This window comes from Canis lupus, chromosome 1, assembly GCF_048164855.1.
Source record: "Canis lupus baileyi chromosome 1, mCanLup2.hap1, whole genome shotgun sequence".
Lineage (NCBI taxonomy): Eukaryota > Metazoa > Chordata > Mammalia > Carnivora > Canidae > Canis > Canis lupus.
In genome coordinates, this window is record NC_132838.1 from 70,037,724 (window position 1) to 70,061,705 (window position 23,982).

At 57.7% G+C, this 23,982-nt stretch overlaps 1 protein-coding gene across 25 annotated transcripts in view; it reads right to left on the reverse strand.

Moving 5' to 3' along the window:
* Positions 1 to 3,479: 3,479 nt before the first annotated feature.
* Positions 3,480 to 23,982, reverse strand: part of EPB41L2 (erythrocyte membrane protein band 4.1 like 2) — a 193,570-nt gene continuing 173,067 nt past the window's right edge. For 16 of the 25 annotated variants that reach the window (XM_072833937.1, XM_072833939.1, XM_072833942.1 and 13 more), the window contains 6 exons: positions 23,397 to 23,963; positions 21,428 to 21,550; positions 19,751 to 19,849; positions 18,113 to 18,193; positions 14,655 to 14,764; positions 3,480 to 4,451 (listed from right to left, as the gene is read on the reverse strand). In XM_072833937.1, the coding sequence (XP_072690038.1) occupies positions 14,660 to 14,764; positions 18,113 to 18,193; positions 19,751 to 19,849; positions 21,428 to 21,550; positions 23,397 to 23,963 (975 nt within the window). In that variant the 3' untranslated portion in view covers positions 3,480 to 4,451; positions 14,655 to 14,659. Of the gene's footprint in view, positions 4,452 to 14,231; positions 14,455 to 14,654; positions 14,765 to 18,112; positions 18,194 to 19,750; positions 19,850 to 21,427; positions 21,551 to 23,396; positions 23,964 to 23,982 lie in introns of all 25 variants that reach the window. The other 9 variants (XM_072833982.1, XM_072833980.1, XM_072833978.1 and 6 more) reach the window with 3 other exon arrangements.

Sequence of the window (23,982 nt, forward strand, 5' to 3'; positions counted from 1 at the left end):
TCCCGGTGTAGGTGCTCATGGCCGTGCTGGGAGTCAGGCTTTCCTGGCGGAGCCCCGCGGACTGGACGCCCCGCGCACTGTGACTTCTGCAGGGCCTGGTGTTGCCTGGGGGATGCGGTTTTTAAGTGACATCGCTGAGGATCCCCTCCTGTGGCCCCGAGGGAGCACAGGTGGCGCTGATGCTGGAGTGACGAGGCCCCAGGTCCCCGCGCCCGCTCAGAGGGCATCCTTCGGTCTCGGGGTCTGGCCCGACTTGGCCTCGATCCCCTCCCTGCTGCTTTCACCCATCAGCACCCTGGTGACAGCGCAAGACGAGCGTGTGGGTCTCAAGGTGCGGGTCACGGTGCGGGTGCGTGGCCATGGGGTCCGGGGACAGCGGCTCCAGGACGATGCTCGCCTTGGCCGCGCAGACCGACCGGTCAGCGGCTATTTCCAAACGCCGAGGGATGCCCACGCTTCGGCACGAGCTCTCTTCTCTGTGGGAGGGCGCCCAAGGGCGCGAGGATGACCGGTCGCCAGCACTGAGCTCCAAGCAGGGGTGAGGGAGTAGGGGCCGCCCCGCTCCGGGACCACAGCAGGAGCTCCCTGTGCCCCCCAGAACCCCAGCAGGTGCTCCCCGTCCCCCCTCCAGGACCCCAGCAGGTCTGGCTGTGTCCCCGGCTTCACTTGTGAACCTCCCGAGCTGTTAGCGGCACCGAGTGAGCAGGGGGCGCGGGTTAGAGACGCAGCACGGCGAGGACCAGAGCCAGAGCGCAGCCCTGGACCCAGCTCGCCGGCGCCGCCCCCCCACCGCTGCTCCTGGCGCTTCTCGGCACCGGGCGCTGATGCTGAGCCTCTGGGTGCACTGGGTGCGTCGCGTGAGACCCGATCCCTTGGAGACAGTCCCTCCGGGTCTCTCTGCGTCTGATCACGAGGGGCCTCCCCGCGGGGCTCCCAGGCCTCTGCTGGAGCCACGGGGGGGGGGGGACGGCCCCCCACCGGCCCTGGGGGTCTCCTTGCCCCCCGACACCCATGGACGGCGCGGGCCGAGGCTGGGCCGCCAGGGGCGGATTCACGACGCGGCTGCGGGGACCCGGCCACGCACCGGAGGCAGCGCCCGGGGTGGTGTCGCGCCCACCGGCACCTCCAGTGACTCGGGCGCAGGCGGTGCTGTGAGCGGAGGGGCCTCCCGGGGGACCAAGCCCCTCTCCCCGGTGCTAAAGGCGCTGCGCTCTGTCCCCGGCCCGCGAGGGAGCGCCACCCACAGCCACACCTGCACAGGGTCACCGCAGCTCGGGGCAGCTGGGGGCGGCTGGGGGCAGCTGGGGGCGGCTGGGGGCAGCTGGGGGCGGCTGGGGGGAGCTCGGGGGAGCTGGTGGCGGATGGGGGCAGCTGGGGGGAGCTGGGAGCAGCTGGGGGCGGCTAGGGGCAGCTCGGGGGCGGCTGGGGGCGGCTGGGGGCAGCTCGGGGGTAGCTGGGGGGCAGCTGGAGGCAGCTGGAGGCAGCTCAAGGGAGCTCGGGGGCAGTTCGGGACAGCTCGGAGAGCTCGGGGGCAGCTAGGAGGAGCTCGGGGAAGCTCAGGGGCAGCTCAGGGGCAGCTCAGGGGCAGCTCAGGGGCAGCTCGGGGCAGCTCGGGGCGTGCTGGCCGTACCCCCGTCCCTGCGTCCCCTTAGGGACCCCTTCCGCCCCGGGACTCCCAGGCCTCTCCCGGGCCCAGAGGCTCTCAGGGCGGCTCCTACCCCTACTTCGCAAGAACTCCTGTCCCAACTCTTTCCCCAACATGAGACCTTGGGTAAAATCGCGCTCCTTAGGTTGCCTTTTTTTCCGTGAAAATTCACCAAACAGTAACTGTTGTTACGAGCCACGTAAAGCTGTCCGTGCTGACCTGGCACGTCGGTCGGCAGCCGCGCTGGGACCCCGGCCCGGAGAAACGAGAGGTGCGCGGGCAGGACGTGACCCCTGGGTGTCCTGCTGCGCCCCGAACAGGCGGACTTACCTGGATTTAATTTGACCAGTTAAGAGCCGCGAGCGTTTTCTAGAATTCAGTAGCAACTAAAGAATCAAGGACAGATGCACACGGTCCGACACCAAGAACAGCTTTTCCCTGGAGTCTTAGGTTCTCGCGCAACACGGTGTCTGCTGTCATTCGCGTTCACGACCATTGAACCGTGTCCTGGGCGCCCGGCGGGCTCAGCGGTTAGCGCTGCCTTCGGCCCAGGGCGTGACCCCGGGTCCCGGGATCAAGTCCCACGTCGGGTTCCCCGCACGCAGCTCCTGCCTCTGCCTGTGTCTCTGCCTCTCTCTGTGTCTCTCATGAGTAAATAAATACAATCTTTAAATAATAATAAAAATAAAAACACGTTCTGGAAATTAACTTTCTGAGTTGCTTAGCAGCAGGAGGTCTGGATCACTGCGAGGCTCTTGCTTCCCCCCCCGCCCCCGCCCGCCCATCAGAAGGGACCCGTGGGTTCATCAGAACCTACGCGGCGCGTGAGTGACAAACACAAAACACACATTCGAAACGTTTTATTTATAATCGGCACCAGGCAGATTAGGAATTCAAGTATTCTTTCCGCTGTTGTTTCGATCATTCAAACCCACGTCCCCAAACCCCGGTCACTAAGGGCAGAGGCTCCTCCCTTCCATCCGGATGATGAGCTTTCTGGGAACCTGATGGGGGCTCAGCCGCGACGTCCACGCAGGGCCGCAGGACGCCCAGCATCTGCGCCTGCGCAGGGGACCCTGGGGAGGGGGACGGAGGGGAGGGGCCATGGGGGAGGGAGCAGGGTCAGAGGGTGGGCGGGGGGGCGGGGGGCGGAGGGGGGATAGGGAGGGGCTGTGGGCCGTGGGGGAGGAGGCGGTGGGGGAGGGGGACAGAGGGGAGGGGCCGTGGGGGAGGGGGCGCTGTGGGCGGGGCACAGTCGGCCGCCCGGTGGAGCGGGTCCCGTGACCGGCGGGCGCGCTCCGAGGGCGGCCGTGCATGCGCGGGGCCATGAGGCCACCGGCTCCGCCCCCTCCGCCTCCGCGCGCCTGCGCAGTCCGTGTTCTCGCAGCTGCTTCCGGCCGCCGTGAGGTACGGGCCGGACTGTGAGGACCTGCCGCTCCCGCCCGCGCCTGGGTCGAGCCGCCGGCCGCGCACGCTCGGGAGGGCGGCGGACCCACGTCCCCTGTGTCCCGGGCCCGGGAGGCCGTTAGGGGCGCAGCCGCCGTCCGGCCGGTGCCTCCTGAGGAACAGCGGAGCCGCCGCCCGGGCCTGAGGGCTGCTCCCGGGGTCACAGGGACTTCGGGACGCGGCGGAGGCCCCGCGCTGACAGGGCGTCGTCGGGGGCGGCCTGGGGCGCTCGGCGGGCTCGCGGCCCGAAGGGACGCCCCGGCAGCAACTGGGCCGAAGCCGCCGGCCCGTGGGCAACCTGTGGGGGCGGCGGCGGCCCCGCTCCTCCCGCCACGGCCCCGCCCCCCGCCGGGGACCCGGGAGCGCCCACAGAGGAGAAGCGACAGGCTGCGGGAACACAGAGCCTTTATTTCACGGCCGCATCACAGCGGGGCGCTCGGAGTACAGGGGAGGCTGCCAGGATGCGAGGCGGGCACCGGCCCGTAAGGCGGTGGGAGCGAAGGAGAGCGCGCCGCCCCGTGGCCGCCGCCCCCCCCCCCCGGCCTCCGCAGCCCTCTGCCCGCCCCGCCCCGCCCGGGCCCGCGCCTGCTCCTACGGGGCCGCCGCACAGCACACGCGGCCCACACCAAGCGCCCGGCGCCGGACGCCCGGAAACCTCGTGCCTGGCCGCAAGCACGACGGGCTGGGCCGCCCGGATGGACGGTCGTGGCGCCTCCTCCCGCGTCGAGAGGCCGGGGCTCCACGCGCAGGGCTCGGCCCTCGCCGCAGGTCCCACGGCTCCGCAGTGGAGGCGCCCGAGAGCCTCAGACGCTAGAGGACCTTCCGGATGCACGGAACGCTCCTGAGCGCAGCGACGTTTCCTCCGCAGCGTGGCCGCTGTGCTCCGAAGACTCCGCTGTTTACCGTGAGAAGTCGAGGGGAAGCGTCCGAAGGTGGGAAAGCCAGCATCGGGATTAGTCACACAGTTTCCTTTCCGCACAACAGCACCTGTTCAGGTGAACAGCACCTCGCCAGCCGGGCTGGCTTTGTTCACCGTCATCGATCAAAATGAGTGACAAAAAGCAGGTAGTTGTACACAAAGTAAACGGGAAACAAAAACAAAACTCCCTAGTTAAAAAAAAAAAGAATCAAGAATGTTTAGAAGTGGTTATAAAACAAAATAATGTATTAAAATGCGGGGGAACAGGATAGACCAGGGCTGTTAGGTAAGGTTTGGTTGTCGGCATTTTAATTCTTCAGGCTCCTGGTCGGGTTACCGGCGTAGCACGGACTGGCGGCAGTAGGGGGGCGGCGCGGACATCTGCGAGGGCCGAAGCTCCTCAGGTTCGCAAAGTCGAGTGTTGTTTAAAAGATGGGTTCTCTAGGAGGAAAAAAAGAGAGAAAGGACTTAAATATTCCAAAGACACAGGCTTGGGGGAAAAACCCACATAAGTACCGTCCCACCCAATTCCCAGTCGGACCACCGACCCTCACGTGCCTGGTCCCACAGCGGGGCCATTCCCGGAGGCCAGCACAACGGCCCACCCGGTGCCCTGCAAGCAGACCGACCCAAGAGCCGCCACGCTCGGGTGACCCTGACCTGCATGGTCCCGAGGGGAAACCGAGGTCAGCTTTTTAAAGCTCGATGCAAGGAAGGAGGAGAAACCAAGTCCGTTTGAGCTCCCTGACGTGAGCAGAAAAGGTGCCTCAGGTGAGGAGAGCGGGCCGAGGCCGGGTGGGAGCGGGGACACAGACCTTGTGGACCAGGAATCGCCCACGGGGCACAGGAGATCCGGGGAAGTGCCAGGACCCCTCTGATACCACACCGAGCAGCACACGCTTGGTCTAGCAGCCCGGGGAGGCCGCACATGGCTGTACACAGCCCAGAGAGGTCGTACACAACCACACATGGCCCCGGGAGGCCGCACAAGGGCCCAGGGAGATCGTACACGGCCGCACACGGTCCAGAGAGGCCACACACAGCTGCACACAGCCCGGGGAGGCTGGCGCAGAGGGCAAGGGGACCCGACAGGGGGACGGGCTCTGTGAGCTTAAAGCAAAGTGAGACATGAGCCCAAGAAACCCTCAGTCGGAGGAAGGGAGGGACTAAAATGGGAGCAGACCAGGGGGCAGACAGGAAAGTAAGGGTGATGTGCTGTCCCGGAAGGAGAAACAGGTTTTGGGAAGGTGACTTTTCACTTCTTAGTTGAGCTGGTCAGACACTTGGCGGGTGGTGGTGACCCAGCGGGCAGTGCGGTGCTCGTCAAGCTCCTTCCAAGAGACGCCGGCCCCGAAGTCGACTGGAACAGACACAATTAAGTCTTGTTTCCCAGGAAAACCCGCCAGCACGGAGACTTCTCTCACTTCCTATGTTAGCTTCCTCTCAGATGTGTCTCCCGCCCGTTACGTGCTTGAGGCTGTTTCACTGCTGGTTCCAGGCAGGGGATGGGGGGGGGGACAGAATCAGTGGAGCAAACCCAAAGTTTTAGGTTTTAGGTTAGTGATTATGAACAGACACCTGGGGGTGGTGATTGGCACCGATGAAAGATCAGTCACTATCACTGACTTGGGGACCTTGCTGGGACCTCAGTCACAGGATTGCCCCCTGCTCTGGATGAGTGGCTGTGTTCTCCTTGCTCAGTGAACACCCATTGTTCTAGGAACACAGCCGCCACCGCAGCCCAGCTTCTATTAGGAAGGAACCTCCCGCATCAGCAGTGCCTGCAAAGCCACAGAAGATGAGGCTTCCGATCCCATTCTCCACGTCTCCGGACACCATGGCACGGTATTTCACAAACTGGCTTTCACCAAAATTAAAACTTCAATTTAGAAAACAAAGCTAAAATTAAACTTGTAAACAGGAACCAGGAGTACGTAGGAGTTGAATGAAAAGTCTTGATTTCAAAGAGCTTCAACATTTATTGAAATACATGTGGAGAAAGACATAGTTGCCCACGTAAACCCGAAGGTCATTTGCTTTCCTGTATTCACAGACCACTAAGAGGTAAAATAAAGCACCTCCCTTTGCCGGGAGTAAGGATCACAAACGACAACCTGCACACATGCTCACACTGCACACCGCTGCGGAGTGAAGGTTGCATCACTGCGATTTTAGCAGCAGGCACATTTTCCCGTCGTTCCTCAAACAGCAGTGAATCACGTGCAGCTGAGCGGCGGGCAGCGTGTCAGGACAGCCCAGTGGGCCCTCCCCGCTGATGCAGATGCGGGCACTCGTGGGCTGTCTGTGATGGGCGCACCAGCCAACCTCTGCTGCTTCTGGTTCCTGCGGCTCCTGAGGTTCTGAGCCCAGGAGGGGGGCATAGGCCACAACCCCCAAGGCCACTGCTGCACGCTCATCACACATTCGTGCTTTTCCTGTTCCGCCCACGTGTATCCATGAGAAAGAAGGGGAAAAAAACGCTTCACGTTTGGTTTTTGTTGTTTTTCACATTTTGGGTCTAATGACTCCGTCACCCACTCTGATCCCACGGAAGACCGAGCACCGGCTCCTCACACGAACACCACGCACGGTTGCGCTCCTTCCCCAGGGGCGTTCTGTGCTGTGATCACAGCAGCCCGGACACCCTGTCAGGACCGACCACGTGCCTGACTCCCAGCTCCTTCCTTTTGGCGACTTCGTGATGTCCGCCTGGAGTCTGGGGAGGGTGGCAGCAGGAGAAGCGCCAGGTTGCGCGGCAGGGGCTGGAGTCCTGGCCCAGGAAGCAAACGCGTCGCCAGCCCTCGAGGGGGCCAGGCCAGGGGCGACGCTGACCCCCGGCCTTGTCTGAGCCCGCGGCCCCGTCCCGCAGCCCAAGTCCTCGCAGCCACCGCCTGCCTGCCTATGTCGCCTCAGTCGTCGCACATGCTCTCAGGGCACTCGGATTTCCTGGGTGAGCCCGGGGCCAGCGGGCAGCCGGTCAGATTCAAGCACGGGGTGCCAGGGCTCCAGGGACCGCGCTGGCAGCAGGTGGGCTCCAGGCTGTGGCTCTGCTCCACAACCCACGCGCTCAGCTGCCACATGCGCTCGCAAAACCAGGCCACCCAGCCGCGCCGAATTCTGCCAGGTGCTGCAGCCCCTACCCGGACGGGAGCCTCGATAAAAATGTAAAAATGCGGTTTTTATCAAAAATAATTAAAAGGATGCAAGAAACCGTAACATTTGTTTTTGGAGTAAGATTCAGTTACCGTAGGGCAACAGTATAGCCAGAGACCTTAAATATATGAATAAAGATATTTATGTGAGGAATCCAACTATTTCCTAAATAAAAATAAGAACCAGGTGCCAAATGTTTGGTTTTAAATACAAAGGTTTACAGGCTTCAGTTGTTTCTAATGCTAAACTTTCTTTGCTGGGTTTCCCATTTGCAGATTTGATTTTCATTTTTTAATCCACTTCCGTTGGAAGAAAGGAGTCCTGGTGCCAAAAGTGCGAGTAGGATATGTTTCTATTTGGGGGGTGTGCCCGTGGAGTGCAGACGAGGACACCGAATCCAACGTCTTCCTTTCTGGCCGGAGACAGCACGTATCCGAGGAGGCCGGGGAAACGGCTTTGTGTCCCCGTTTGCCGGGCCGTGTTACCGCCGTCCAGGCGCCCGGCCTCCTCAGCCCTCGCATGGCCTGCAGGCCCGTCTCCCAGGGGGCGCACCCCATCCGCCCGCTGCTTCTGCTCCCTAACACGCACGCAGGCACCATTTCACCTCGAAGACTGAAGTCCGTTCAGAGGTTGCTGGGGTCACATCCATTCAGTTGTTTCACTTTCAGGAGTCAATTTGAGATGTTCACCCCAAGTTTCTGTTTAAGAAATGAAAAGCCTACCTTTCCCACAGCCGCGGTTCCCTCCCCCCAGGGAAGGCCCGTCGCGGCCTCTACCCCGTCACCCGTCAAGGCCCTCACCGGCCTTCGGGAGAGGGTGAGCTCTCCTGATGCCACTGGGCTACCAACCGGGTTTCTTTAAAGTCAACGGCAACGTTTCTGTCCGCGTCTCTACACGGCACACTCGAGTTCCTCTACTGGAGGAACTACCACCACCAGCACTTGCAGAACATTCTGTCAGATGAAGACATCGATTTTACCTCATTTTTAAACATGATTATTTTGTGAAATACGGTTTTACGTGTTCACTTAGCTTTAGATCATAGCTGCAACTTCAAAGACACTTTGTACAAAATCAGCTTTTCTAGGATGAAGCGAGTGTTGACGGCACCGCTGGGAGTGTTACTGGAAGGGTTCCCGGCAGGGGCCCTGCGGGCTGCAGCGTGGATTCGGGACGAGCCAGTCCAGCCTGGCCCTGCTGCGAGGCCTGGGCCCCCGGTCCTCGTCCATGCCCTGGGCGGCCGTGAGAACCAACGCAAGTAATAAATGGCGAAGCTCCCCAACAAAGCAGGGCACGGAGCGGGCACTCGGTGATTGTTGTATCGATCTCCATACACAGTATCTCAAATTTTGCCGGGTTCGCTTCCACATTAGGTTCAGTTCTACCCTGCAGGATGCAGGTCCAGCGCCCCCAGCATCAACCGCCCGGCCCAGGTACGTCACCCAGTCCACACGCTTTCCCTTCCACCCTGTGCTCCACCAAGGAAGCCGCCCTCCTGAAGGCCGCCCGGCCTAGACACCGAGGCAGGCGACCTGGAGTCAAGTCTGAGCCCGCAGTGCTGCCAGGGGCGTTGCGGCCTCTGCCTGCCCAGGTCTGCAGGGAGCCCCAGAGCAGCACGCGGGGGACCCGCTCTCGCCGGGCCCTGCCACAGCTCGCCACCCGCCCCATCCTCTGCTCGCCCCCGAGTGCCCGCACTCCGGTGTGGGCATAGGGCCTTCCCTGCTGCCTTCTGGGGGGGATCCTGAGGTGCCATCCCAGCCCTTCCTCGAGGCCTCCCCTACACACCATCTTTTCCTCCGCATGCCATTCTGGGTTTACTCTGTCACAGCGACGATCCTAGTGCTTCAAGCACAAGAGTCTACACTGAGGAGTCTATGAATGGAGGCAACAGGGATGGACGTGCAAGGCAAGAACCAAGAGCAGGGGTCTGGGAGGGAAAACCCAAACTACTGGATTCTATCATCGGGAAGCAAGGTCTAACTGCCTGTCTTCCCCACCACCTCCACCTGCTGATTTCGGGTGGTTTGCAGGCTCATTTCCTGTCTTCGTGTGAAGGAGCCGCATCTATGCTGTCCTGGGAGGACACGATAGCTTTCCCAAATCTCTGAAATCTCTGAAAGCTGACAAAGATTCCTCCAATACTTAGTATTTGGCCCTAAGGCATAAGGTCTTCTGCTTCAGTCTCCTAGGTCTAAGTCTCATGGGAACGTGACATGAAGGCGTTTCCCAAAATCTTAAAGCTTCTTTTAAGAAATGAATGGGCTAGAAGAGGTCAGTCAGTGCGCTGTATTCTAGCTACACCTCTATCAGGCTTAGGTTCCTAAGATGAGGGGAGCGGACAGCGTCTCTGCAGCATCAGAGTCACGTTTAGAAAAACTGCATCAAACCGTTGTTTCAGGAAGAAATCCTTTGAAACCACATATGAACAGAACTCACCAAGTACCCGTCTGGTGTTTGCCTAGAACAGGAGGCTCAGTGGGAATCCAAAGGATTCATCTCTAGACCCAACTCACTAGATTATTAGTAAGTTATTAGTTTACTTTTTTTCCCCTAACATTTTTAAATCCAGTATGTTGTTTCCTACTCAGCATGTCTCGATTCCAAACAGCCGGAGGTGAGTACTGGCCACCGTGACGGACGATCCACTCACACCTGCCCCACAGTTGACAAAGCTCGTGATGCTCGGGAGCAAATAACTGCAGGGCCAACGTGTCCGTGAAGGTGACCCTCACGGGGTTAGGGGCGCCTCACACACGTCTTGGTTACCGGAGCACAATTCCCCCAAATGCCACCCCCCCCACGTCCAGAAAGCAGCATCTGGGATGACCAACATGAGAGGCTGTCCAGACGTGACACACGCTCCGCTCTGCCCATGGATGGCATCCGCGGGTCCTGAGTACAGGCGCTGATGCAGATTACTTCATTCTCGAGGCTTCTGTTTAAAAAGTGTTGAGGGAGGGCACCCGGGGGGCTCGGGGTGACCCCAGGGTCCCAGGATCGAGTCCCGTGTTGGGCCCCCCGCAGGTAGCCTGCCTCTCCCTCAGCCTGGGTGTCCGGGTCTCTCGAGGAGGAAGAGAGGAACAAATGCTCCTTCCTCACCAGACTGGCAAAGTCTTAAATTCTTTAAAAAAAGTCTTAGGATTTCAGCGTCAGCAAAGGTGTGGGGCAACAGGGATGCTCGTAAAGTGCAAGTGGGAGCCTCCCCTCGCAGAACGGGATCAGCGGGGGCTCCTCCTCCAAGGCACTCGTCAGTAGGTGCTCGCTTCCCGCCTGGCGTTCCAGTTCATCTTGAAGCCCGGACTCGGAATGGTCAGCTTGAATCCTATGGTCTCCTTCAGAAATCCGTGGTCATGGACACGCGACAGCAAGGGAAGCTTCCTTAATGCGCGCTCTCCTGACCCCCTGCACCTGTGGGCTGTCCCCGCGGCCCAGGTGATTGTACCAGCCTCGCAGGGCACTCGCCCTCCTGGTCAGTTCTCGGGACCCACCCACCCTCTCGGGGCTTCCATGCTCTGGGGCTCCCAGGGTAGCCTCCCGCCCTCTCCCTCCGCCGGCCCCGGGGCAGCCTCACTCCCGCCACAGGCGTCCTCCCTCCAGGATGCGCGCCCTGACCTTCTGACCTGCCCCTCCTGCACAGGACCTGCTAAGACTTCCTGCACCTCCTGACACCCCACCCCCGTGGACGTCCCACCTGCACCTCTTGACACACCGCCCCCACCCCTGTGGATGCCCCACCTGCACCTCCCAACCTCCCTGCATGGACGCCCCACCTTCACCTCCTGACCTCCCCGTGCGGATGCCCCAACTGCACCTCCTGACCCCTGACCTCCCCCTGCAGACGCCCCACCGGCACCTCCTGACACCCCTCTGCCCCCGTCCCCACGCAGACGCCCCACCTGCGTCTCGGACTCCACGTCTCTGGGAACGGCATTGCAGCGCTTACTTATTCTGGGAGTCAGCGGGATGAAGCCCACTGGCCCCGCGTGTCATAAAGGCCTTCCCCAGAGCCCTGGGAACCACTCCTTAGGGCCTCCCAGCACCCAGTTCACGAAGGCACAGCTGAGGGGCAGGCAGGAGGACCGTCACCCATGCAGGATGCAGACTGCCCCCCCCCCCCAAACCCGTGGAGCTGCCCCCTCGCACGTGCTGCTCAGCCCACCCGGCCAGGCCCAGCCCAGGCCCCCAGGGCGCCCCCATCCCAACACCACGACACACAGCTTGGCTTTAAGGCGGCTCGGCTGCGAGGAGCAGCCCTGGTGCCCTGGCGCCGGGCCTGACGCCACAGGAACCCCTGACCCGAGCCTGAGGCCCTGCTCCCCTCCCGGGCCATCGTCCACACGGCCTCACAGCTCTCACGGTCATGGGGCACGGCAGCCCTCCGCTTCTCTCCATGAGCCCCAGCCCCTGGAGCTTGGCTTGTAAGGGCCTGGCGGGGCGGCCAGGCCTCTGCAGCTCCCCCGTCCTCCCTCCCCTCCCCCCTTCCTGCCCCCATCCCCCGCCTCCCCCCACGTGTCCTCAACCCGGCCAGGCCTCACTCTGCCCCGCACTCAGGTGCAGGTTCCCGTACCGCATCACGTGCAGAACCACAGCTTGTTTCTCCGTGTTTCTCCCCCCAACAACCCCCGCTGTGGACCCCTCCCTGGGAAGGACAACCCATCTGCTATTTACCACCTTGACGGTCTGAACGCTCAAGGCCTAGCTCTACCCTCACACGCTGGTACTCGTTTAATATTTCTTCAACAGATGAATGGATCTTTCCAAGTTCATCTAGTTTGCTCACCTTCCATGTGAATTTACATTTTACCTGCCCCGATCTGTTTGACGAGGCTGCTTCTAAAGGTGGTCCTGAGACAGGCAAACTTCAAAGGCCGTGCGTGTGCACGTCTGCGTGGTGCGTGTGCCTCTGCGTGGACACAAGCCCACTGCAAAAATGGGTACGGTCCTCGGGGTAACAGACAGAACTGATCCCCTCTAAGACTTATTAAAATGTCACAAATCCAACTGCAGTGTTGGCCACACTCACACTGGGCACTAATTTTCATCTTCTGCTCCTGATCAAGTAACGTAACTTAGCAGAAACACCCAATACTTTTGTATTCGTGTGACACCATGTTCACTCATCACCGTGTCAGGAAAGGCCGGCTGCACCGGACACCCCGGCGGGCCCAGCGTCTCACGGTTTGAGTCTCCATCTCCCGACAGCAGCTAAGAAAGTCCTCAGCCTCGCACATAACACAGCACACCTGTTCAGTCTAGTGGACGTGCTGCTCACACATTTTCAATTATTTCTGCTTGTGGGCCTCTTGAACATCTTGTGTTGAAAACAGCATCTCACGTATAGGGAGTGAGGCTGTGGACAGAAGACGAGCACTGAAAAGTCAGTTGTATCTCCCTAAACCAGCTACAGGGAGAGCAGATTTGTAAGACCTTCTTTGGGTAAAAAATCATACAAGCTTATTGGAAGATATTAAAAAATACCGACATAAATAGAGATATTTTATGTTTGTGGGAAGAAGCGATCCTTACCACACACTGAGCTCCAAACCAGACGCAGTTCCAGTTAAAACACCACCGGGTCATCTCAGAACCAACAATCTGATTCTGAAATTTCTGTGGTACAGAAAGAGCCCAGAACAGACCAGACATCCCTGGAGGAAACACGGCTGGGGAGACACGGCCTACCAGGGACGAAGCCTCATCTTAGAGCTATGGTAACGTGGACGGTATGGCGTCCGAGCAGGGACAGACATACAGACTCACGGAACCACGGGGCCCATGAGGTCCCCACACATACGAGGGACTTGACATGCGACCTGCAGGTGGGGGGAGTGATGACAGGCTCAGCACCCAGGGCTGGAAGTGAGGGGGGGTGGACGACGATGGGCTCAGCACCCAGGGCTGGAGGTGGTGGTGGGGACAATGGGCTCAACACACCCAGGGCTGGAGGTGAGGGGGGGTGGATGACCATGGGCTCAGCACCCAGGGCTGGAACACTGGCTACGCCAGCAGGACACGAGCCATCCCCATACAGGAACCATTTCTCATGGACCAAGAGTTGCTATACAGAAGGCAACATTAAGTACGCGAACGACCGCAGCTCTAAACCACAGGGTATGGGGGGCGTGAGACACAAGGGAAAGCGTGATAGTCCCACGTCGTGACCTCTGCTAGTAAGTGCAGCCAGCGCACCAACATACGGACTCGGACAGCAAAGACAGCCACAGCCTGAGGCATTTGCAGCAAAGACACCAAGGGCGGGCTGGTGCGTGGACTCCGCCGGGAGCAGCAAGAACCAGAAAGCCAGGTGTCCTTCACATCAACCAGTTTGGTCAGAGGGGAGGCGGTGCTGTGGCGGGGGCCACGCCGTCCCCAAGGGGGGACATGTGCGTCCTGCGAGGCGCCGTCGACTAACCCATCAGTGTACACATCGCGGTACAAACAGAACGGCAACCCTGGTACACGTGCCGAGCAACAAAACCCACCTCTTCCATGCACCATCGTGGACGTTAGCAGCACTCAACGGTGGTGATCCCATCACATGGGAACAGCGTCACCAGCCGGCTGCCGGCACAGAGGTCGTTTCCGACCTGCTGGCATATGTAAGAATGTCCTCAACACGCTGGTGGCAAGTCCTCGTGTGCATGTCTGCTTATCTCAGATAAATGCTCACGGTGGTTTACATGGCAGGCTCACAAGGTGGGTTTTGCCAAACTGTCCCCAGGAAACAGGACCCGTTTAAAAAGCAGCAGGGGATCGTCACCTTCTCTCTCACAGCCCCCCAACACGAGCTAAAAACAAACTTTGCCGGATGTGTCAGTGAAAACATACACACTGAGTTTTTAATTTGTATTTAAGGATAATGAGGCTGAACAGTTTTGATTGTTCACGTAGCTTCTACATGGTTTGCTGGGTTAATGCTTTGCCCACTGTTCACTCATTTGAGACAGAGACACCGAGGGAGCACGAGCAGGGGGAGAGGCAGAGGGAGCCAGGTCCCTGTGGGAGCCGGAGGTGGGACTCGATCCCGGGACCCCAGGGGCACGGCCTGAGCCCAAGGCAGACACTCACCCGTTGAGCCCCGGGTGCCCCAAGTGCTTGATTTCTGGATGCGACACAAGAGTCCATGATCTGTCCCTGACACGGATGCCCCTCTGCACAGTGAACTGTCACTTCATCCTTTAAGTTCTCAAGGTTCATGAGCCACAGCCATCTTTCCTTTACGCGTCACTCCTCACCCGTGTTGAGGGCTTTAAGGTCAGGCCCCCGTGGTGCCCCTCCCGCAAAGTGCCTCCTGTAAGGCAGACGTCGGTGAAGACAGCCCCTACTGAGGTCCTAGGCAAACAGGACACCCCAGGGCGTCGCTGCAGCCGCCGTCCGCGCCCGTCACCACCACATGCGGGGACCTGGGTGATGAGGTCGGGAGCACCGGGCGGAGCCCAGGCACACACGGTGCCAGGCGCAGTGGCATCCACGCAGGGCGCCGACTCTTACCTTGCCTACTCCTCCCCTTCGTCCAGCTCCGTCTCCTTGTGCACCACCACTCTCGTCACCGACATGTCGGGGTGCTGCTCCCGGGCTTCCCGGATGGCCTGCGCCAGCGCCTGCGGGGTCAGGACAGAGGACGGTGAGCCAGGCCCTGGCTGCGCCGCTCCCGGGCAGCTCCAGCTCCGGCGCACACGGGAAGCAGGGCCGGCCGCAGGCTGGGGCTCACTGCGCACTCAAGCCGGCCTCGCGCTCGCAAAGACTGGCAGGACACAGACCCTGAGCTCGTACAGTCACCTGCAGCCCGAGGCCACCACTAAGGTCGTGCAGCTCCCAGAGCAGCGGGGAGGCCCTGGGCCCACCTCCAGCTCCCCCAGGGCCTGCTGTCCTCCTTCAGGGGCCCCCACTGCTGGAGGCCAAGTGTTGCGGGAAAGACCCCCGGAATTCCAGGGCAGCAGCAGGGGGCATATGGCAAGCAGAGTGCAAGAGGCGGCACAGACAGTCCTTCAAGTACAGGTCTCTGCTCCACAGTCAGAACCACCGGGGTGGCGAGGTCAGCGGTCAAGCTCGAGGCCACCGCCGTGGGGCTGCGGGCAAGAGCAGGGCGCGGGGGCCCCCGCCGGCTCACAGGCTCTTCCAGGAAGCAGCGGAGTTTCTTCATATTTTAACAGAAGATAAAGTACGTACAAGTGTCGTGACAAAGTGGACAGATCCGCTCCTCTGCAGGAGAGAGGTTTACAGGTGTTCCAGAGGGAGGCGGCACAGACGGCCCTCAAACTCTAAGAAGACGTCCAGAGCAAGAGGGAAGTCTTGGGGGAAACTATGTGCCTGAACCAAGTGCCCCCCGCCCCGCCCCCCGTCCTCTTCCTCTGTCGTCTGCCTGCGGGGACAAGGGCGCCTCTCATCTGCCATCTGGCCAACAGAGCATGCAGCCTCATTAAGGAGGTAAAGCTGCAGCCTCACACACACGGAGGTAAAGCTGCAGAGACCTGCATGGTTTTATGCCCAAGACGTCACAAGGAAGCCTGGAAGACGCTGGAGGTACTTAGGTCCCTGCCAGGGAGCAGGTTGTGGGGCGGGGGGCAGCAGCAGGGCGGCCCAGGACCGAGGGGGAATGGGCGATCCGCACGGACGAGCCCGTGTTGCTGTCTGGAGTCCGGTCTGGGAGGAACGGCCGTGCTGGAGCCAGTGCAGGTGCTCACCTCCGCTCCTCCCAAGGAGCTGCCCCGTGAAGCACAGAGGGTGACAGGGAAACAAATGATGCCCAGGGGAAGGGGACACGCGTGACACGCGCCTTGAGTAGCAGGGAAGGAGGGAAAACCGAAAGCCACCCAATGGTCCCCAAACACATGTGAAATCCATTCACCGTTAGTTCCGTTACTCTGCAGTATCCGCACATGAAACGATATACTGCAAAATGTCAACTTATGAGACAACGGGAGAGGCTGTGCGCAAACGATCACATCCTCCTGCCAAACCGGGAGGTTATTTCACGGCAAAGGAGCAGACACAGTGAGAGGTGAGTGCGGTGCCCCGTCCCGGCATGGAGTGGGTGCACGCGGGGCAGCCGCCTGCGACGCAGCCTCTCAAGCGCAGGACCCCTGTTGTCTCTGCTGCTCAGAGGGAGGGTTTCTCCCCATGGTTACGATTCTCCTGAGACAGGACAAGGGCTGAAGAAGGGGCCGGGACAGCGCAGACCCCACGCGGAGGGCTTCGGCTGTCGGCAGGAAGTGGTTTCCCTCTGCCTGTGAAAACGTGCGTGGTGTCGCTGCAGGCTTTCAGGGGAGGGAGCTTTGTGAGCACCGGGGACAGGCCCGCCTGAAGCCACTTACACGGACTCAAGGAGGTCCATGTGCCTTACAACTACCCGCGAACGTGTCACAGAAGCTTAGCCCCTCTTCTCTCCTCCGGCATCAGCCCTTGGTTTTCAAATGGGTGGACGCGGGACACACCGAGCAAGGCCGTGTCCCTGCCGTCTTGGGTCAGGCTGCAGCCTCCTCCTAAGGGGGGTCAGCAACGGGTGTCCCGCTGGCACTCGCATTTCAGACCCTGTCTTCATCATTTGCTGCTCAGAAGCTGTATTGTCACCACAGGCGGGCCGGCGGGAAGGCCAGGAGGGCGCACGTCCAGTGGCCAGACGGGCAGCAGAAGCAACGACCTGGAAGGCCTGGATTTCCACTTCCTGCCGAAGAGCGCAGGCCCGGGCCTCTCCCCCACAGGGGCCTCTCCCCCCACGGGGGCATACACACTCCCACTAGAGGCCAGCAGGGAAGGGAGCACTTGCTCTGCCCAGACCGTCCCAGCAGAGCATCCCTCCCCGTGCAGAGCGGGAAGCTGGGCCTCCACGGAGTCAGCCAGGCTCCCCCATGGGTAGGCGGGCCCAGCCAGCTACCCCAAGCCCTTATGACAAAGTCCAAGTTCAGAGGCAGGGCAGCCCTTCTCTGACCTCAGAGCACGCTCAGGGATGAGACACATAGGAAAGAGGGAAGCCAAGTCATGTTTACGGGGCTCTAGAAAAACATAGTTTTCTTTTTAGGCAGAGAAGAGCATCTCTGGTCACACAGAGTGAGCTTTTTTAAAAGTGGGACGTCCTGTTCTCCAAACTCTGTTTCCTGAGCTCCACGCTGCATCAGAGCCGGGCAGCGATCATCTGTTCTGACACCCCAGCCGAGATGCTCAACTGAATGTCTCTAACAACTTAAAGAGTTAGGAGTCTTCCATGTTCTGTCTCCCTTTCTGATATTTCCTACCCATTTCTTCTCTGCTTTCCTTTAAAGCAGAGTTAAAGTCACTCTGAAAATCACAAAACAAAAAATTCTCATCAGCTGAGGCCTCGGCCTAAAACTAAAGCTCCTTCCACGTCGCCAGCAGTCCGGCCCTCCTCTCCTGCATTCCTAAGCCACGCACTGCGCTCGGGTAAACAGCAGCTGGAAGCACGATTCTCTTAAGCAGCTTCTGAAGCCACGTATGGGGTCACTTTGTGGGGGGCCTCGGACTTTTCTCCCGCTCCTCGAAGATAGTAATAATCAGGGGACACACCTCAGGTAAATAGCCCAACTTGTCTAACGCTGTAAAAAATACTTTGTGAGCTCCTTAAAGTTGGTCTGAGTCAAACTTGGTGACTTTTCTTAGTGTCATTATGCTGCCATTCAGTTTTTAATCCACGATGGGCCTAAACCCAGGCCCACAAGAATTAACTAATGGTTGCCAGGAATCCTCGCGATTACTTGGACCCGAAAGCACACAGGAAGCCAGTGGGAAATGAACAGCCGTCACGTGCTGCACTGCTTTGGCCTGAGGGGGGCTCCCGGGACAGGCCATGTCTCGGGTGGGATGCGTCTATGCCTAGGAGATGACTCCATCCAGGAGGCACGGGGAGAAGGGGCCAGACACGGGGACACGACCCCACGACACCTGCCAAACCGAGAGACACGGTCACTTTCAGAACCAGAGCCGCGGGTCTTTACCTGGTCATGATCGATGTCTGCATCTCCCGTGATCACGATGCGTTTCTCAATTCTTGTTTCAGATATGCCACCTTTCACAGTCTAAAGGCCATAAAGAAAACAAAATCAAGGAGACAGCACTCATTACAGCACGTTCATGCTCACGGGAGGGGAAGGGAGCAACTGCGCCACGTGGAGAAGACGGGTGTTCCGGAAACTCTATCTTTAAGCTCAACAGAGATTCCTATTGTTAAAGTTGCAGCATCTGTAAGTTGTCCTCAACTGAAAGCAGCTTTAAAACTGACGTATCAAGATTCAGGGAAAATGAAGAGGAGACGGATGCCATTTAATCCAAAAAGTTCCACTGGGACATTCCACTACCATTCCCCTGAGTTTCCGTACCCTCAATCGGCCCATTTGTTAAAACAGGAAAGAAGAAAGGACTCTTTGGTTTATACAGAGTTACAAGGAATCCTAACGATCTGGGTCCCCAGTTTAGGTTTGGGAATTGCTTGGTGTCACCGTTTTGACGGCCTGATTCTCCTACAAATCCACCCGTAATGTTTTCATCTGGTTTAGTGCAGAAGAAAAAAGAGGACTTGGATTTGGTTTAAGGTGAAGATACACGAAGGTGACATAAGGATTTCTGTTTGACGTCTGACCTGACTACAGCCTCTGCATGTCGCCGCGCCTGCCAACAACAACCGTGAGCATACCTGGGCAGGAGCCCCACCCGAGCGGCCACGCGGTCCACGGCACAGTCTGGGACACGGAGGCTGACGAGAGCATATGGCTGCGAGCTGAGCCCCGAGAGGGACACAGCCAATCTCTACAACCCCCATCAACTATGTACTAGGCCACACTGATTGCGCTTTTTTGTGAGAGACCAAGCCGACCACTAGCCTGGACAGCCCCATACGCTTTAAAACGAGCGCCACTACCATCTCGTGTTTACGTGGCACTTTTTTAATTTACAAAGTTTCTGGCTGAAATACAGCATAAAGGATACACTGAAAACCTTTAAGCACTAACAAAACGTGAGAGGTAGATGGAAAAGGAAACGTGGGGAGACAACGCTGGAGTCAGAAATCGGGCGATGGCCGTGCGCCTCAGAATCACCGGGGGGCTCGTACGCCCATCCCAGGCTTTTGGTAGATCGGGCGTGGGGCCGCGGGACACACGCTCCTAACCAGTCCCGGGAGAGCCTGCTGCTGCTGGTCTGGAGACCACACTCAAGAATCACTGGTCATCTGGTGTCAAACCTTTAGAGAATGAGAATGACCTGGAAAAATGCCCCATCTCCAACATATGAACACCTTAGGATCAACGAGGGAAAAATTATGTTCCTTGAACAACTTGCTGAAAATCCTGAATGATGGTCTTGCTTCTGTCAGGAGGCTTCGTGTGTACTTGCCAACCTCGTGCTTCCACTGTTCCCACGCTCCCTCTTTGCTCCTGCAGCGCCCTGACCTACAGCTACGCATGACCTGTTTTTATGCCCTTGTACTTCACATAAGTACATTTGCCAATGGAGCCCAATTTCTTGGATACTTGAAGTCCAGGCACTTTACTCCACGGGGCTATCACTTTGAGGCTGGTGTAGGAACAAGCAGTTCAGAACAGACCCTGTTGGCAAGGTCCCACCCTGGACTGCCTTACCTTGGTGATGTGCGTTGTGGTCGTTGTCGACACGGACTCAGATGTGATGGTTTGCGCCGTCAGTAATGTCCCGGAGTCACCACCAGCCCCGCCGTCAATCTTTGGATAGTTGGAGGGAAAATACAAAGTAATGCTTAATTTCCATCATGTGGCCATAGAAGACCCCTTCCCATCGAACATGCATGCTGTGAGCTCTTCGAGGTCGGCAGTCGGCTTAGCTGCCTGGCCCTTGCATGTCTGTAGCAGTGATTTATGGAGCAGGAACCTGCTGGCCTTTAAACAGAGTCAAGGCGAAGGCTAAATGCACGTGGAGAGGCAAAGCCCCAGGAGGGAGGGGAAAAAAGGGAAGAATCAAGTAGAAAATGGGACTAAAAGCTACAAGGGTCACGAGACAGTTCGAATGAAGGCCTCTTGCAGAAGCTGGAAAGAGAAACTAAAGAGCCAGACAGAACAGGGTCCACAGTGGCTGCGAGTGCTGAGTTCGTACATGTTTTCTCATCTATGGAGCAAGAGAACCAGACTAGGATGGCGTAGACCCACTGATGTGGCTGTCGGCTTATCTCTAGTCGTTGCTGGAATACTTGGGATGAACTTACACGTGGACACACACTTTACTATGCGTGCAGCCTTGTGTTCTCTCTGTACGTATGTATAAACCCCACACATGTCTCTAATCGGGTTTTAACTTGTTTGCCTTGATACTAACAAGGCAGAAAGTTCTAGAGTTTACCAGGGCAAATATGGAACAAATTAGTGGCCTAAGCGTATACGTGAAGGTCACCAACACACTCATCTCCCACGTCCTGATGTTGACGCAAGGCAATAACCAGGAAGCCCAGAGCCTGAGTTACGGGGAAGTTCCTGTCAAATGTAAGCCATGTATCTGCATCTACCGGGGCACTTACTGTACTCCCGACACGCGAGTGCGTGCTCTCCCTCAACAGCTAATCCTGAGAAACCTGCGTTTGCATGGTTCTATGTACACACACGGATAACACATCTAGGATAATTTAGAGGAGTATTTGAACACGCCCACGGTAAACCTTTTGAAAAAGATTTCTGGAGAGGTCAATGATCTGCCATCCCCCAGCACGGGCTGATCTGAGCTAGGATACTAAGCTCCTCAGTCGAGGAACAGTTGTATGGATGTCTAAGCAGTTCCATGTCGAAATAATGAATCAGTATCTGCATAAGGTCTAAATCAAGATCTCAAATTAAGCATATAAATCTGATCGTTACTTTGACCCACGGTATCGTATTTACTAAGATCAACAATGCGTCTTCAGAAAATAATTCCACGTGTAGCAGCAGCAGTGACCGTGTGTTACATGTGGCGAGCAGGAGTGGGGACTGCATCTACCCACGTGGAGCTGCAGGGGCGGGCGGCAGGATGAGGAAAGCCTCAAGGTTACCGGTCCTCAAGTTAGGTCAGACCCAATGAATTCTGTAAGATGATCTCATTCCCAAGTGTGTACCAGCATGCCCATCCTTCACAAGCACATGTACGCTGCCTGCCCCCACCCGCCCCCGACTGTCGCGATCTAAGACAGGATATGGCAAGTTGGAGTGCAGTGAAGACACCAGGATGCGCAACATTACATCAAAGTCAGAAACATGTAAAAACGGACACAAAGCAAGGAAAAGAACTCAAATAGTCCAAATCTAGAGTTTTTGTACCTGTGGAGACTCATATGTGATGGTTTTGGTCTCAGTTTGGACAATAGGGACTTCCTTGGTGGAGATTTCTGTCCTTTGTGAGGCATCAGAAATTGTTACCATCTCTGTTTTTACCACTGGTGGCTGAGGCAGAAAGGAAGGGAAAAATAAATTCTAGACGTCACAAAGTAAGTGTTTAACGGAGCCTTCAAAAATAATTGTAAAAAAAAAAAAAATCCAAACACACACTCATGCACAAGAGTTAAGATAAATAAAACAAAAGACACAAGAGAAAAACAGTTTCCTTAAAAAATCACACGTGTGCGCGTCTGGAGAATCGGCTACCACGATGGCTCCCTAACTCACGGCACACTTCCCATTACTGCCGTCCCATCGCATGTCAACCGTGGCGCGTGCAGCGAGACTGGCACTGCAGCGTTGCAGCACGTTGTAACAAGATGGAAAAGAGAACCAAACAGAGCGAACTATGTGACGTGACTGGTCTCCGTGTTCCTGCAGCTTAAAGAACCACACGGTGTGCGTGAAGGCTCGTGGTCTTCACCTGGCACATCAGCTACGGGGACTAGGGTTTTCCCCAAAAAGACTCTTCTACTCCATCGACAGACTTTCTACTTTGAGTATCTTCCAGTAGCATTTTTTTTTTTCCACTTACACTGGTCTAAGGCTTGCAGTGCTTCTTCTGCGTTACAGAAGTTAAAATGTTACATCTAGAATTCTCCACCAACATTGCATGACGGCTTTGAACAGTTAAAACATTAAGGAACAGGGTCAGGCCTTTGCAGTGTCCTCTGCTGGGCACGTGCATTTACTGCACCACAGACCACGCTGCTACCAAAATACTACAGGCACTTGCCTTGAGAGAATATTCCCAAATGTAATTATTTAAAGAGGAACAGCCATATAGTAAACGCAGGAAATAATAGTTCAGAGCGTCCAAAGACTCTTGAAATGTCTTCTCTGAAGCACAAAGTTTAAAATATAGTAAAAATCCATTTAATTATTTCAAGATAAAGTCACTTCGAGATTTTCCAGCCCATCAAAGGGAGCAAATAGTGCCTAAAGATTTAGGATAGTGCCTAAATCGTGGGCATTTGGTTTTAGGAAGAAGGAAGTCCTATGGAGGGAAACCCCCACTCAGCATAACTTTGACTCCCCTTTGAGGGACACTCGCACCTTGTGACCAAGACCTAACCTACCAAGAGCCTGGAAAGTTCTCTTTCTTGAAGAGAAAGTGTTACAACAGTCCTATCCGATGTAGATAATCCACAAAACAGACAAAAACTTGCAAATGCCCCAGAATTGAGGACAGGACAGAAGGAGAAGGGTGTCCTCCTATCCACCCGGCCAGCCCTCCGCTGCTACCGGGAAGGAAAATGCTCCTAGCTGGTCTGTACGCTCCCTGGGGCCTAAGGACGGCCGGCACAGTGGTATTCAGGGAATGGGTTGTCGTCACTGCCGGATGCTGACCTCCCAGCACCACGGTCACCATGACCAGCTGCCATTTCTAAAAACGTAAAGCTGAAGGGAGAAGGAGCCAAAAAGTGAGACCCAATCACGACAAGAGCCACACGCACACAAACACGCTGCCCGTGGGTCAGCGATGCAGGTACAATGTGCTAATCAAACCAACGAAGAAGGCATTTAGCACGAGGAGGCGGTGCGACTACTGACAAACCGCTGGAAACACCCAGAACATGCACAGAAAACGTCAAGTGTGAAAGGAGAAGGGAAAGCACCCCGGTCGGCTGCTGAAGGCGGGTTTACTGTCAGGTGGATCCAGGTGCAGTAAAGAAGCCAGACCCCGACCGGAGCCGCGGAAACCCTAGAGAGCAGTGCTCCCGCTTCCTCCCGAGAGCAAGACCAGGGCCTCGTAGGAGCAGCTGGAGGCGGGTCGGGAGGACAGAAGGCAGGCGCTGTTCCCCTGGGGGCCAGCTCTAGAGTTTCGCTCCCGCTCGGGCCTCCCATTTACCTCTGAACAACAAATAATTTGTGGCAAAACATCAAGGTCAACAGGAGACACCTCTCCGTTAACTTTATGCTGCTCGTCCTCCGCGTCTTCGCTGCCGTCTTGCTTAGCGGCGCCTCCGTCTACACGCTTCTCTGCAGGGCTCCCGGGGGCCACCAGGCTTTCCTGGCTCTCGGCTCGCACTGCGCTCACACTGGCACCTGCCTGCGAGCCGGGGCTGCCTTGGGGCGCTGGCGCCTCCCTCTCTACCACCTGGGCTGCTCGGCCGGCTCCTTCCTCCACCTCCTCCTCCTCCTCCTCCTCCTGCTCTTCCCTGATGGTGCCCGGGGTCACGCGGTGGTGGGGCCGGTACTCGCCCACGTCTTCCTCCTCGCTCTCACTGCCGCCGCTGCTCTCAGAAGACAGGGAGGTGGAGTCCTTCTGTGTCACGGGCTCCACCTTACGCGTGGCCCCAGGACCACTCCCAGGTGATAGCTCTTTACCGTTCAGCTCTTCCGCGATTACTCTTTCGTCTTTCCCAACCTCTGCCTGCTTCTTCTCCTCCACTACATTCAGAGTCTCATGTGAACTCTGTATGAGAAAAAAAATG